Raw genomic sequence first — 12,818 nt, 5'->3', positions numbered from 1 at the left:
TATGATTTTTAATTAAAATAAAAAGTTTCAACAGTGGGTTTTTAAAAAAAGAAGAGAAAGCAGAGCAGCTTTTTTAAATTAAACGAGTCAGCATTTGATTAATTCTTAATCAGATTGGATTGAAGGTGAGATTAAGAGACAAAAACAAAACAAAATGAAGCATCACATGTGCTGTGCACGTGATTCCTCAAAAGTTAACCTGCACTCTCTTGCCTCTCTGTCCCCCAATTATAGACTATATTCAACTCACTCTCTTCTGGGTCTGGGTTTTGATTATGGGCCTATGCCCAATCACAATCTAATCGAGTATTCTCAGCAAACCTATATAATTACTATCATTGTATCTATTTTCTCTTCATTTCTCTCTTACTCCTACCAACCAAAAACTGAAAAAAGAAATGAAATGAAAAACGCCATGATCATATATAATAATTTGATTCAGCTCTTAACTCCAATAATTTGGCCGACGCTTTCCCCAGGTAATGCTGTGTCTGCTTTTTGCCATGCTATACTGTAACATACTACTTCATTCGCATGTTTTTAAACAGTCTTTCAAGATTTCAATTCAACACTGACAGATGAATTGAAAAAAATTGACGCATTTCTTATAGCAGAAAAGTGCGGGGAGAATCGTATGAACTGACAGATGCCGCAAGAATCAGTAGTCAGATGCAGGAATAAATAAATAGGTTTTGCGAAGGAAGAGGTGAAAAGGCAAATCAGAAAGATGCGTGTGCGATGGTGACCCACTCATTCACTGGTATTGATTGAGAAGAGAAGCATAGGAAAAATGTGCGTATGATTTGCAATTAATTTGGAAGGTGGAAGTGGAAGGATGCATCTGATCCAACTTTGGCACATTCCTATAACAACAGCATTATCATTAAGATGAGGTGAGTGGAAAGAAAAGAACATCTTCTCTCTCATCTCTCATTTCTTATTACTTTAAACCCTAAAAAGGCTGCATTGCATATTCTCCCTCTCTTTTTTCACTTTTTTTTTTCTTTCGACAGAATATGGTCCTCAAGAAAATAGTGCGCTCCTGCATATAATAAGATTGCCATTAAATAACTTATCTGAGGATTTTTTATATTCTTATAGTTTTTCTCTTTGATGTGCTATTCATCTCTGAAGAAAAAAAATATTTTGTTATTCGTCCTTTTACCATCAATAAAAGATATTTTCATATTTTTTTTATACTTGCAAGTATTCGCAGATAAATGTGATTTTTTGAAACTAAATTATTTAAAATATAAATTCAGAAAAAAAATTCAAATTAAATTACGCTATATGAATATATTTGGTTTCTCTAAAAAATTTTTTAACGAGTATAAATTTTAAAACGTTAATAGTTTTAAAAATAATTTCAATTTTATATATCTGAATAGTATGTAAAATCAGATTTTAAATAATTGTTCTAGTATTTTTAAAAATGATTTCAGTTTCATAAATCTAAGTAAATATGTATAAATATATAAAATCAAAATCTGTTTTTTTTTGTAATTATTAATATTTTCTTACTAATTTTGCTTTTACCTGTTAATTTTATTTAAAAATATTTAAATAAAATTCAATTATAATGATAAATTAACAGCACATGTTCACAAAAGTTAAATATTATGATAATCATATCCGTTTCATAAGAAAACGGATGATTAAAACATTTACATGTATTATTCATAAATATTTATTAAAAAATTCATCTAATAATCGTAACATCCCATAAACTGGTAAAGTGATTAATTTTTCAAAAATTCATTTTTGTCTAAATTTCAATTAAAGATATATCGGTTATGAAGACTGATTTGAGTTACTTCCTTCTCTGCCACCCTTTAATTGTAAAATACATATTTAATCTTTTCTTTGATTTTTTTAACAACAATATATTGTTATTTTTGTCTTTCTTTTTGTGATTTAGTTAGCTGAAAAATACTGCAATATAAATTAGTTTCTAAAAGTCAACAAATATTAAATGAATTTATTACTACTAATCAATTTAATTGAACATCCTATCAAAAGTAAGGATGAAATCAATAGAACTAAGAGAGAATTTGTATGGAGTTGGGAATTAGAGATTTAGAAACTTTTAACATAGTTTTATTAAGAAAATGGAAGTGGCCATTGGAAAAAGAAAAGCATAGTTTTTGGTGTAGAGACTTAAAGGAAAACATGTGGAAGGGATAAAGAGAATATTGATTTGATAATAACGTTTATTAGTTTAGGGAAAGAGCAAATAAATCTTGTTTTGGGAAGACAAGTGTGTAAATGAGGTCTCTTTTTTATAAAAAAATTTCAAGTATGTAAGAAATGAGTTCTTACCAGTAAGTCTTGGAAATAGAAATTGGAACAGTGAAAAGAATGGTTTGAAGGAGAAAAATCACATATTTTAGGGAAGAAAAATATTATTTGATATATTAAGCTTTTTACATTTGACATTATTAATTTTTATTTTTTACTTTTTTTTTCTTAATAAAATACAAGATCTTATATTTATGTAACTATTTTTTCAGTTTATTCTACGTCAAATGAACGTAAAAGTGTTTCATGTGAGTATTATTCTTTAAAGAGTGAGTTAGATAAAAATACAATAAATATGAAAAAAAAAATTACACTGTGATATTAATGTATAATAAAATTAGAAAACAAATTAGGGCTGAAGATATGGATATGAATGATTTTGCTTGGAATGTATTGTTATTATAATATATATTAAAATAAAACTTATAAACAGAAAGTTACTATTAATGCTGTCACTTTTGTTGGGGAATATTAATGAAAAAATGAAAAAAGAAGAGGGGAGCGTGACAATTATGAGCCAAACAGGGATTTGGGTGGAAAAGGCGTTGAATCAACAACTCAATAATTATAAAACAAATGATTGGATTTGGGAATATTGATTATTAAGGATAGCATATCAAAAATACATTTATATTATGTTATATTTTGCATGTAAATTAAACAAAATCATGCATGTAAATTAAAATTTAGAAACGTGATTGTGAAACAAGGACTCTGTTTGGACCACCAACTTTCAAATCGCGTTACGTTACCACCCAACCGCAATCAATATATTGCTCCCACTTTCATTTTTCATTTCTCATTTTCAATATTTTCTATATCACAAATTTGCCTAAAATTATGAACAGCTGTCTCGTTTTTATTAAATATACTGATTACAAGGAGAAAATAAAATATAAAATAAGAGTAAACTACGTTATTGTTGTGATTAGAATGAACAGTTTTAAACTGTAACAATAATCCTTTAATGTAGTAAATGAAAAAAGTTTACGGTTACTTTTCTGTATGAAATATAATTTTTCATTCAATCAATTTCTTGATGAAAAATTAGTTGAAACAATAATAATAAACTATAAGATTGATGGAAAAAACATAATGTTATACCATGTTTCAAAATAAAATAAAAAATATTGTTATTTTCATGAAATATCTGTATTATTTTTTCACGAACATAAAATATCTGTCATCATATATTGGTCGTTGGGTTATAAGAACGAAACTTTGAAGGTAAGATATTTAAATTAGTAGTAAAAGACAGACTTTAATAATTATATCAATAAATTAAAAATATACATAAACTAAACATTTTTTATCCAAAGTAATAATGTATAGACTTTATTAAAACTCCAATTGTTATGGATATGCATTTATTCCAATGTTTTAGAATTTCTTGTTTGATATGTCCATCTTTTCAAAACTCTCATTATTAGTAAAAAGAAAAAAGTTACATTTATGTTTATCCAAACCTTACTCTTTTATAATAACATTACTCTAAAAGAATTTTTGTTAATATTAAGTGTATTGTGTAGTTACAAATCAATGATTAATTATTATTATTTAACGAGTTATTAGTGAAAACGATCATTCTAAAAATATATTAATTAATCATGAACCGATATGATTAATTTTAATTTTAATCAATTTAAGTAAAATATGATTCTACGCTCTGAAAGATTAAAAAAAATCTTTTGATAATGATTTTATAATTGTCGTTATTGAGATGATGTTATGTGTTTCAAGTTATCCTAATACACTAACAATGTATAAATACAAATTTATCGGCAGCACTTTCATTCATGTTTCTGTTCTACCTGCTTTATTTGTTTTTTCAAACTACTTGAGTGCATTTAATTTCATTTATATTTTTGGTGTTGTGAAGATAAATTATTGTTTACTTTCTTTTCATTTCTTTAATAAGTTATGTTATTATTATTGTGTTTTTTAAGATGAAAACTAAAAGTTCATGGTAAATAACTCAGATTTCACTGCTGTAAACAATTTATGTAATGATACAATTTTGTTTGGCAAGCGTACTAAAAATAATTTAGCATAGATATATTAGATAGTGTTTTTTTAAAAAAATTATAAATTAATCTTATGAGTTAACATACTTATTTTGTAGTAAAAATAATTCATCAACTAAAAGTTGTACATTTATCAAAATATAAAACTCTTTACTTAGACTTGAACTAACCTCAACGCAAATGAAATATCAACGAGATTAATTATACATCATTTCTCACAATCTCGACTATAAGTGAGTGAGTTTGATGGAGAGTGCTAAATGAGTAGGTTAATCATATATCCGTTTGGATGAATGTTTTTATAAATAAGCGAGTTTAATGGAAAGTATTAAATAAGTCGGTTAATCATATATCAGTCTGAATGAACTATTTTTATAAACGTTCTATAATTTAAAGCACATATCTCGTAATTTGGTGTGTAATTAGTCGAAATTGACTGGTCACTAAATAGGTTGGTTATACTAGTCTAGTCTATCACCAATTCGGTTAGTAAAATAACAAGTCTAGTCTACCACTAAATAGATTGTCATAGATTAGACAAATACGAATAAACTATCATAATATATTAATTTTAAATATGATCAACTTAAAAGTAAAATACAATTATTTACAATTGGATTATAATTAAACCAATATTAATCCAAATTCCCCACAAAACTTATAAACAAATATTTAAGGTAAAAAGATAAGTTATGTGCATTAATTGTTGTATTAATTACTATTTGTCAAGTGTTGAGCTAACTTTAACATTTAAACGTCTTCCACATATATATCTTTCTATTATTTTGAATATATTATAAATCACTTTTTGGACAACATTTGAACTTTGGATCAACAAAAATTTTTGATCTTGACCTAGACCCAAAATTACAATCTACATTTTTCACACACAACAAACAAATCTTAAATAGCCTTTAATACAAGTTAATAGCAATAGCAATAGGTGTCTTGTTTTTAAGTAACTAATGAGTGATCAAAATGAGTAGAGGAGGAACTTTTGGGTTTATTTTGTAGTGATTTTTGTCCCTTCCCTTTCCCACTTTTTGTTTTTCTCCTAAAGGAACTAATTTGGGAGTTGAGTGTAGTTTGGTGCAATATTAATCATCTCCTAAAATCTTTCTAGGACGGTTCACCAAGTCTACGGAACCCTGCTTCAGAATTATAAATTCCATTACAAAGAAACGTTGCTCCATTTTTTCCTTTTTAAAGTAACGCTAAAACTCGGTAGATCGATCGTGTGCGTATTTTTTTTTTTAATTTCAACAAATCAATAATAAAGTACGTAATTTGGTATTTGATCTTCAGTTACACACACATACGATGATAAATTATTATTTAATTTTTTAATTTTTAAATAATAATCAATGTTAAACAGAAGCAAGTAGTTGACTAGGAATTAAAACCTACAATGACAAAGATAATTTTTTATTACAAATTACTATTAAACTTTTTTAACCGACTTAAAAATAAAAGTATAATAAATTTTTTATTATAAGTTATTAAAAAAAAGAAATTTCAACAGGTCAACAAATTATAATATTTAACTCATCTCAGACTTTTTTTGAAAGACCAGATGACCCACACGCATTGATTCATTGGATGGTAATTACAAACAGAATGATTGAGCAGATTTGATTTTTCCTCTTCAAAATAAAAGGAGTCTGTGGATTTTACATAATAATGAAGGAAGGAATAAACAAATGATTTTAAATATTCTACTTTTTTATTATCAGTTCGAAAAGACACTCACTTTTTAGTTTTGTTTATTTTTTAAATAAATAGTTTAAAATTATGATTTTGAATTTGAGTAAAATTGTGTAAAATGGAAGAAAAGAAGAGGAAGGAGAAGATGGTAATTTGATGGGTAACTGTTGGTGTGATAAACATGAAAAAGGGGTATTTGTTTGGTAATTAGAAAAAAGCAGAAACAGGCGTTGTGGTCAAAGTCAAAGTATTTGATGTTTTTGGTTTTGATTTTCCTACTTAAGTGAAGAAGGGGAAGAGAAAAAGCATGGTGAATAGAGAGAAACTGAAAAGAGAGAAGAAATATGATAGAAAAGGACGAGAAAGTCCTTGCTGGCAAAAGATTCCCTTCATTCATTAACTCATTGTTTTGTTTTGGTGGGGCACTCACTACTACTGCTCTTCTTCCTCTTCCTATCTTCTACCTACGTTCCGCTCCGATTATACTTCCTTTATCTCCGATTACCAAACCCTAAAAGGAACCACCATGGGATGTGCCAGCTCCAAGCTGGACGATCTCCCGGCGGTGGCGCTCTGCCGGGAACGCTGTGTTTTTCTCGACGAAGCAATCCACCAGCGCTACGCACTCGCCGCGGCCCACATCGCTTACATAAACTCCCTCAAGGCAATTGGTCACTCCCTCCACTCCTTCGTCCACCACGACACCCAGAGGCCGGCGCCGCCGTCTCCTTCTTCCTCCCCCTCTCCCTCTCCCTCTCCTCCCCACAAAACCCACCAGCTTTCCAAGCACGCCTCTCCCGCCCACTCCGATTCCGCCGGCTCCCACCTCCACTTCCACTCCGACTCCGATGATCTCTCTCTCCACCATTCCCCCCAAGCCTCCCCCATTCGTCTCCCTGCTTTCTACAACAATTCCCAACCACCGGATCACCACCTTCACATCAATTACATGAAGAACAAGGCCGCCCCTTCAATTGTCTACGAGCAGAGGCCTCTCAGTCCCGAAACCGGCTACCTCGGAGAGTCTTCTTCCTCCTTTTACCCTTACGCCTCCTCCTCCTACCCCTCCTACCCCTCCTACCCCTACGCCTACGATCCATATTCTGCCCCTCCCTACCCCGGATCTTCCCAGCCCCAACCCCAACCCCAGCGCCACCCCAACTCCAAACCCCCTCCCCCTCCCCCCTCCCCTCCCAGGGCCTCCACCTGGGACTTCCTCAACTTCTTTGATAACACTTACGACACCCAAGCTCATTACACCGCCACTCCCAGCCGTGACTCCAGGGAGCTCCGGGAGGAGGAGGGCATCCCCGATTTGGAAGACGAGGATTACCACCACCACGAAGTCGTCAAGCAAGTTCACGGGGATCAGAAGCTCGTCGAACCTAAGCCCCAACCCCCCAACCCCCACCACAACCACCTCCACGAGGAGGAGGATGAAGAAGAGGAAGATGAAGATGAGGTGGAGTATGAAGTTCACGTCGTCGATAAGAAAGTGGTTGATGCCGATAATGATGGTAACAACAAACCCAAGGACCACGCCGCATTCCGGAGCCGCCGACCTGGCTCCCGGAATCCCCTCGAGGTCGCTAAAGAGATTCAGGATCTCTTTCAGAGGGCTTCTGATTCCGGTGCCCTAATCGCTAAGATCCTCGAGGTGGGCAAGCTTCCCCACAATCGAAAGCACGCCGCCTATCAAGGTGAGTCAGGATAACTTTTGCTCTGCTCATTTCTCTCTGTTTTCTCACATCATTCACGTTTCGCAACTCTTATTATTTCAGCTTCTTCCAAGATGTTACAAGTTGTTTCTCCCTCGCTGTCTCTTATTTCCTCCCAACCATCTACTTCTAAAGATGCCGAATCCGCCTCTAACATGGATGTTGATGCTGATCTAATAACTGGAGCACGCAATCTTTCCTCGACACTGCATAAGCTCCTACTTTGGGAGAAGAAACTCTATAATGAAGTTAAGGTATGTCAGTCTTCAGTGTTGTATCGTAACTCATCAATCTCGTTGCCTTGGTTTTAGTTTCACTTCTGAACCATCTAGTTCTTTGCCCGTTTTGAAAATTTTCAATGTTAAGGCGGTTTGCATTTGCTTCGCTTTTTGTGTTTCCTAGTATAATCCGTGCTATTAGTTTGAGAAAAATCAACTGAGGACTAATCCCATAGGTGAAACAATATTAACCAGTGTTTACGAGTTTCCACAAAGCTTTTCCAATGTTCGTTTGTTTGCAGGCTGAGGAAAAGATGCGGGTAATCCATGATAGGAAGCTTCGCAAGCTGAAGCGTATGGATGATAGGGGAGCTGATTTTCATAAAGTTGGTGCGACTCGGACTTTGATTAGGAGTCTGTCCACAAAAATAAGAATGGCAATTCAGGTTGTGGATAAGATTTCTATGACAATAAATAAGATAAGAGATGAAGAACTGTGGCCACAGCTGAAGGAATTGATCCAAGGGTATGTGATGTTAAATGGTTACCGTTGTTATTATTTGTTCAAGTTCTAAATGCACTCTGTTCATGATGGTGGGCTACATGGTATGCGTGGATGGCAAAACAATCTCATATCTATAATCCAATCTAATCCTTCTATCTACCCGTGTGCAGCAATCCATTGGATTATCGAGTTATTGAAAATAGACTAAGTGTTTCTTCCTGTTAGGTTTGAAAGTCAATGTCTTCTCCCTACTGCCTATCCACCACTAGGTGATCCCCCATAACAATCTTGCAAATTTCAATTATTAACCATTTTTTTTTTAAATATAGCATCTTTTTAAATGGATGGGTTGAATGGTTTTAATTAAATGGGTCATGGAAGGAATGGACTTTGTCAATACATTTCCATGGATCATAGATAGATCAATGAAGTCCGAACCTACCCCAGACCACTCTTATCAAAACCATCCAATTGACGCGTTACCTTTATTTCGCTATAAGAATTTTTTTAAAATATTTGAAAAAATTTTAGGGGTCAAATTATCTGTTCTCTGTACAAAATTTGATCTTTTATTATCTTGCAAACGGGAAGACCAGTCAGCTGGTAGTGTCATTATTCTGTAGTCAAAGTAAAACATTGCAGGCAAAGCGACCATGTCTAAAGGGGCAGGAGTCTAAAGGGGTAGGAGTTAAGGATTTGTTCTCATTGTATAGTGATTAATCGTGAATTTCCAGGCTTCTTCCGTGGCACTTTAAGCGTTTTGTATATGTTTCCAATAATTGAACTAAATATGTGCCGTAAAGCATTCACAAAGTATTTATTGAGGTTCCATTTCATCGGCATCAAACCCTCTATATTTTAACCCGTATGTAATGAATTGAAATGTTGATACATGGTTCCTCAGAATTCTTTGATAACCATGGTGAATTGAATATCCCGCGGAAACTCAACCAGCCCACCTGCAATCTGTTGATAGCCCAATTATCGGTTCATCTTCTTAGACCTTTGCTGATAATTTTTATAAATCTTGCTATTTATTCTTGTGCATACTTATAATTTGGTGGCTCATCTGACCTATTAGCTGATCATTTGTGCTTTAGCTGTCATCCAGAGGAATAATCCCTTTGCAAGGAAATGATGCAACCCCCCCAATAGCTTTTATGAAAGATTTACTCCACAATCTACAGTAGGAACCTGTAAACCTTGAAATATGCATACCCTGTCTATCCTTGTTCTAGTGGATTGAGCACTTGAATTCAGTATTAGGTGTCATTTATTGCTCCATCCACTTCTTTGTTGCACACAAGTTGTGATGTTGTGGCCCATGCCCCTTTTTTCTCTTTTGAAGTTTGTGTCTTGAATTAATGCTCTCTTTTTTTTTTCCTTTTGAAGTGGCTAACATTTTTACATGTTCTTTGCAATAAGACATGCATGCGAGACATCCATCCATGCATAGTATGTATGGGATAAACATTTTACCTTTTCTCATAGTGATGTAATTATCGTCTGAGGATTTCTAGGATGCCCGTGCTAACATGCCCTTCTTTCTCTTTTCAAGTTTGTGTCTTGAATTAATGCTTACTTTTTTTCTTTTGAAGTAGCTAACATTTTTACAAGCTTTGCAATAAGACATGCATACGAGACATCCATTCATGAATAGTATGTACGTGATAAGCATTTTGTCTTTTCTCATGATGATGTAATTATCGTCTGAGGATTTCTAGGATGCCTGTGCTAACATTTCGTGTTTGTATGGTGCAATATGACACTCTTATTTTCAGGTTGACCAGAATGTGGAAATCCATGCTTGAATGCCATCATAATCAGTGTGAAGCTATTAGAGAAGCCAGAATACTGGGTTCCGTTGGATCCAGGATAAAGAGTGGTGGTGATAGTCATCTTCAAGCGACGAAGCAACTTGAACAAGAGCTCATCAATTGGACTTTCCAATTTTCTGGCTGGATAAGTGCCCAGAAGGGTTATGTTAGAGCATTGAATAATTGGCTGCTGAAATGTCTCCTGTACGAACCAGAAGAAACACCTGATGGCATAGTCCCCTTTTCCCCTGGTAGGATTGGGGCTCCGCAAATATTTGTAATATGCAATCAGTGGTCCCAAGCTTTGGATAGAATATCTGAGAAGGAAGTTGTTGATTCCATGCATGTATTTACGATGAGTGTGCTTCAGATATGGGAACAAGATAAGCTAGAAATGCATAGGCAGATGAACCAGAACAAGGATCTTGAGAGGAAGGTTAGAAACATAGATAGAGATGACCAGAAGTTGCAGAAGCAAATTCAAGCGTTAGAGCGAAAGGTGCTTCTGCTATCTGGGGAAGGTAAAGGTCTCTCAGTTTCTGAGAACATCATTTATCAGAGTGACAAAAGCAGTAGTCTACAGGCTAGTTTGCAGCGCATTTTTGAGGCCATGGAGAGATTTACCGACGAATCTGTGAGAGCTTATGAGGAATTACTACAACGGAGTGAAGAAGAAAGTGCAGCCCGAAACCGCGAATAGTTGGAATCATATCTTTTTGCCATTTGCCAAGAATAGAGACATGCTGGTCTCCTTCTACTAACTCTTCTTTACACAGAGCCTTGGGAAGAGGGATTGGGCTTGACTTCTCACTATGATGCTGAGAGCTGCTTTGGTGCTTTAATGCTGGGATACAACAGAAAGTGAAATTTGAGGTGCGTGGCGCAGAGTTGCGTTTTTTTGGTACTCGGTGCTGTAAGTCTACGGGTGAAGTTAGCCATACAAGTTTGAGCTACCAAAAATCAGGGGAGCCCACAGATTTTAACGTCTAAAATTGAATAGTCTTTCTTTCTACATTAGAAAATAGCACAAGTATATATGGTTAGATGAAGGAGGGACTTTCAGGTATATAATATAACAACCCCTGCAAGTCATATGAATGATATAGAAAGGTGCTCAAAGTGAACAAGCTGTGCAATAGGGGAATTTTTACTCATACGCAATTGGAACAAAAGCCTCGTTCGCGTGATGAACTTAGCTACCTCTCTGTCAGATGGAGTGACGCATGTCACTGAATGCATATGGGTGTTTATTGGTTCCTGTATAAAATTATGTTCATTTCGTAAAACTATTCATATTCAAGTTAAATTATTGTACAGATTACCTATTAGCAGGCTTAATAAAAAGCATTTTAGAATAAAATATCTTTGTAGACCATTTGAGATTTATGTTCTTCAACTGAAATAAATTGCTGAGATTTGTTCAAACTTGAAACAAAGAAAAGAAAAAACGTTATGCAATTGACATCAGTGTTCATGGTGCTCTTCCGTGGCCAAATTTGTTTCCTATGGGATTAGGCAACGGAGAGAGAATAGTCAGTCGAAGAAAACTAATTCATCACGGTTCATTTAAAAACTGGGTCCAGTTCAATTAATTTATTAACTAAACTCACCATTTGTTGAATTTGTTACTTCTACGTCTATATAATTTTTACATTTTATATCCGTACAGCTGAATATATTACTTTAGAGTTTCTCTAACAAATAAAATTTAATTGATATTAATTGTATACAAAATAAATAAAAAATAAATTGTATCGAAAAAAAAAAACTGAAGTTTAAGTATGAATAATTTATTTTAAAATGTTTCCATTTCTTTTATCGAAAAACACTATACTCTTTTGTTTTGTTAGATGATATAATCATATTCAAGAAAGTGTACCATTGTTTTTGGATTTGGATTTCAAAAAGAGCTACAAACAAAAATAAATATAAGAAGAACGTGAAATATGACAAATATTGAGATGCTACACTTTAATATATTGATAAGTTAATAAAGATTTGTCAAAAAAGATTTTTATTATTGATATGAGCCAAAGTTGGAGACACCACAATTTAATAGATTGATAAATTAAAAAGATTTATCATAGAAAATTCAATATTTGATAAAAACTAAGTTTTAATCCAAAAACAAAAAAAATATCTCTTATTAAAACTAAATTTCACATGTATTCAGTGTTCTTATATATAGACAAAAATATATAAGTCACTTACGAAACTATAAAAGAAAGGCCAAAAGCATTCAAAAATAACTTGAAAAATTCAAAAACAGATTTCGATTCCTCTTCCAACGAATCATCTAGTTCAGCAACAACAATTAAAAACAATTTTAAAATTTTTAAAAAAATTATAAATACTTTTAATTGTTTACATTTATATGTTTCTTTTTAAAGGAAGAAATATGAGTTATAATAATAACTATTGTTACATCTATGTGTTTTTTTAAATATTTATAAATTGATGTTAAAATTATTTAGAAATTCAAATCCACTCATGTTAATTATGATATATCACATTGATTTCACATAATTTAAACA

The 12,818-nt window shown here is 33.0% G+C and overlaps 1 protein-coding gene across 1 annotated transcript; it reads left to right on the top strand.

Moving 5' to 3' along the window:
- Positions 1-6,331: 6,331 nt before the first annotated feature.
- LOC124838663 (uncharacterized) lies at positions 6,332-11,644 on the top strand. The gene is made up of 4 exons (XM_047314331.2): positions 6,332-7,726; positions 7,808-7,998; positions 8,265-8,488; positions 10,249-11,644. The coding sequence occupies exons 1-4, from the start codon at positions 6,553-6,555 to the stop codon at positions 10,982-10,984; spliced, it is 2,325 nt and encodes a 774-aa protein (XP_047170287.1). The 5' UTR covers positions 6,332-6,552; the 3' UTR covers positions 10,985-11,644.
- Positions 11,645-12,818: the final 1,174 nt, after the last annotated feature.

This window comes from Vigna umbellata, chromosome 1 (genome assembly GCF_029865625.1).
Source record: "Vigna umbellata cultivar VRB3 chromosome 1, Vumbellata_1.0, whole genome shotgun sequence".
Lineage (NCBI taxonomy): Eukaryota > Viridiplantae > Streptophyta > Magnoliopsida > Fabales > Fabaceae > Vigna > Vigna umbellata.
This window is presented reverse-complemented; position numbering and strand designations above follow the sequence as displayed.